Source organism: Aplysia californica, unplaced genomic scaffold (genome assembly GCF_000002075.1).
Source record: "Aplysia californica isolate F4 #8 unplaced genomic scaffold, AplCal3.0 scaffold00108, whole genome shotgun sequence".
NCBI lineage: Eukaryota > Metazoa > Mollusca > Gastropoda > Aplysiida > Aplysiidae > Aplysia > Aplysia californica.
The window spans coordinates 263606-266307 of NW_004797378.1; the positions used below are offsets into that span (position 1 = coordinate 263606).

General features: G+C 41.0%; 1 protein-coding gene across 1 annotated transcript in view; it reads left to right on the forward strand.

Moving 5' to 3' along the window:
- Positions 1-2702, forward strand: part of LOC101852541 (protein disulfide-isomerase like 2-1) — a 39743-nt gene that overhangs the window by 10350 nt on the left and 26691 nt on the right. The window contains exon 2 of the mRNA XM_005095595.2: positions 2391-2436. Within this exon, the coding sequence (XP_005095652.1) occupies positions 2391-2436 (46 nt within the window). The remainder of the gene's footprint in view (positions 1-2390; positions 2437-2702) is intronic.

The window sequence follows — 2702 nt, forward strand, 5'->3', positions numbered from 1 at the left end:
CTTCTTCTTCTTCTTCTTCTTCTTCTTCTTCTTCTTCTTCTTCTTCTTCTTCTGCCATTTAACATTTAGGGGAGATGTAGTTATCTCTTATAGGCCAATTCTGGGAAGTTGTAATTTGTCAGGGTTCCCTTGACTCTCTCTGTCAATCTTTTGCGTGGTCTATCTCTCCCTTTATAGCATGAGTACTTGGTGTTATAGGCTCTGGAGGCTGGCTGGCTAGATGATATTCGTAACAGGTGCCCAAACCATTTTGTTCTGTTTTTCTATGATATATGGGCAGGGCTCCGTGCCAATAGGTGAGAATGGACGTTAAAAACGGAAACTTCACATTTTAAATAGCTTCTAAAGTGGTGAAAGGGGCATCAAACTCACACAATCAACAGTACATTTCTGATTGATAGTTCTACGTGGCGTCCATAGGGACACACATATTTTAAATCAATTTCTAGATGTCATTCAATTCTTCTTTTTGTTTTTAGTTTAGTTTTGTTTTGGTAAGTGTTTTACGGCGCTCGCAACTGCATAAAGTCATATGAGCGCGCGAGATACATTAAACCTTCTTTAGTTTTGTAGGAATTAATTTTGAATTTCGCCAAGGTGGCGGAAGAAGCATACTCTTATTGATTTAGGACTATCAAGGGAACATTAACGCATGCAACTTGCACACGGGAACTCCACGATTTTTCACCCATATCCGAGAAGGCTCAGTGTTATATCTTACCAACCCCAAGATCTGGCCGCTGGGGTGTGGCTAAAAGACTAGTAAGGAGCCAAGCAGTAGCGTTAGAAAGGTTTTAGAAATAGTCAGGAACCCAGAGGAGGGGGCAAAGGGGATTGGGGGGGGGGGGGGGTTGGCAGAAAGTGGATACGGAAGAAGACGACATAACATAGTGAGAGAGCAGGAAAGGAGGTGAAAAGAGTTACTTTTAGAGAGTAATATATTTTTTCGCTGTCAGGTTTCGAACCCGGGACCTATTGCATGAGAGTCAAACACCGTCACCTCCAGACCACGAGAGCGTCCTTCAATTTTTCTGAATTTGTTCGTGACAGGAATTACGTGGGTGTTGTTATTTACCTCCTCCAAATACCGCTCGACCTTAAATCCAGGGGGAGAACGATACAGGAAACTGTACATAAACATTTTTTGAAGTCAGAAAGAGTTACTTTTAGAGAGTAATACCGCAGGTGAATTTTGTAGGCTCAAGAAATGTCGGAAGAAAATAATAATGTGGGGGCTCTCGTGGCCTAGAGGTTAAGGTGTTGGCCTTTCATTCAAAGGTCCCGGGTTCGAATCCGGGTAGCGACCGAAAAATTTTCTTCTCTAAAATTGTCTCCTTTCACCTCCTTTCCTGCTCTCTAGCAATGTTCTGTTGTCTGCTTTCAATTCCACTTTCTGCCTCCACCCCCTCACCTCCTTTGCCCCCTCCTCTGAGCTCCTGACTCTTTCTGCAGCCTTTCTACTGCTACTCTTTGGTTCCTCCTTACTGCTGTCTTTCTGCCACACCCCTGATCTTCTGGTAGGAAAGATCTACACCTAGCCTTCTCGGACAAGGGCGAAAAATCTCGGAAGGCCCGTGTGCAAGTTGCGCACGTTAAAGATCCCTTGGTGGTCTAAAATCGATAAGAGTAGGCTTCGGCCGCCACCCGGGCAAAATTCAAAATTTCCTACCAACTGAAAATATTAGGTGTGTCCCGCGCGCTCATAATATGACCTATGCAGTTGCGAGCGCCGTAAAACACTTTACAAAACAAAACAAAATAATAATGTAGGCGGTGTAGTTGATTCACCAGTAAGTTCCTGACTTTAGAGGAAACGTTTATAGAATTGAGAGAAACATCCAATTTCGGTGACTTAAAAGTTTCTCCTTCTCTCCATAATTGTCATGTCTTCCCTCCAAAAGCGACAGTTGCTTCGTTATAAATTATACAATAATTTGTTCTTGAAATTTTGCATTTTTGGGACTTTGAAAATTGCATTTCCCCCATCATTTATCTTGATTTTTATTTTTCGTTGTTGTCAGTATATTGTGTTTGTTATAGTTTTATACATGTGTTTTTATAAGGAAGCTCAGTAAGTTTTCGCGTTTCTTTCAGGTATTTATGGAATTCTTTTGTGGAAAACCAGATTAGTCACAATTTTAAAACAAAATGCCTTTATTGCATTAAAAAAATCGATTTTATTTCTCCAAATATAATACCACAGATAACCCAGCTAAGTCCTGTGCTATGTAAGATAAAAGAAATAGTCTACTCAACGACTTTGATATGTAAATTACATGTTTTCTGCTTTCTTATTAAATTGTGACGTATCTTGTTTTTCTATTGGAGTCTTCACATATGTTCGTCACTGTTCTTGGCCTCACCAAAAAAAAATCGTTTTTTTTCCACAGTTTCTGTCGGGGAAGTTGTTCACCCTCACCTTTGTTGACTCTCCATGTAAGTACATTTTGCTAATTTGTTCAGTAGATGTCAACACGAATAAAGCCGAAAGAGCAGTGAAAGCTTTATCATGCCTAAGAAAACACTATCACGAGCAAGCAATCTTTGGTAATATTTTAGGAGGTTTTAAAAAGAGATGATGGATTCTGACAATGGGGAACAGCTCGTTGTGTAGTCAACAGTTACTGTACTCTGGCAGTGGCAGTCTTAACTTTTCAAGCGCTGACTGCATGGGTGGGTGGGTGGGGGGGGGGGGGGCAATA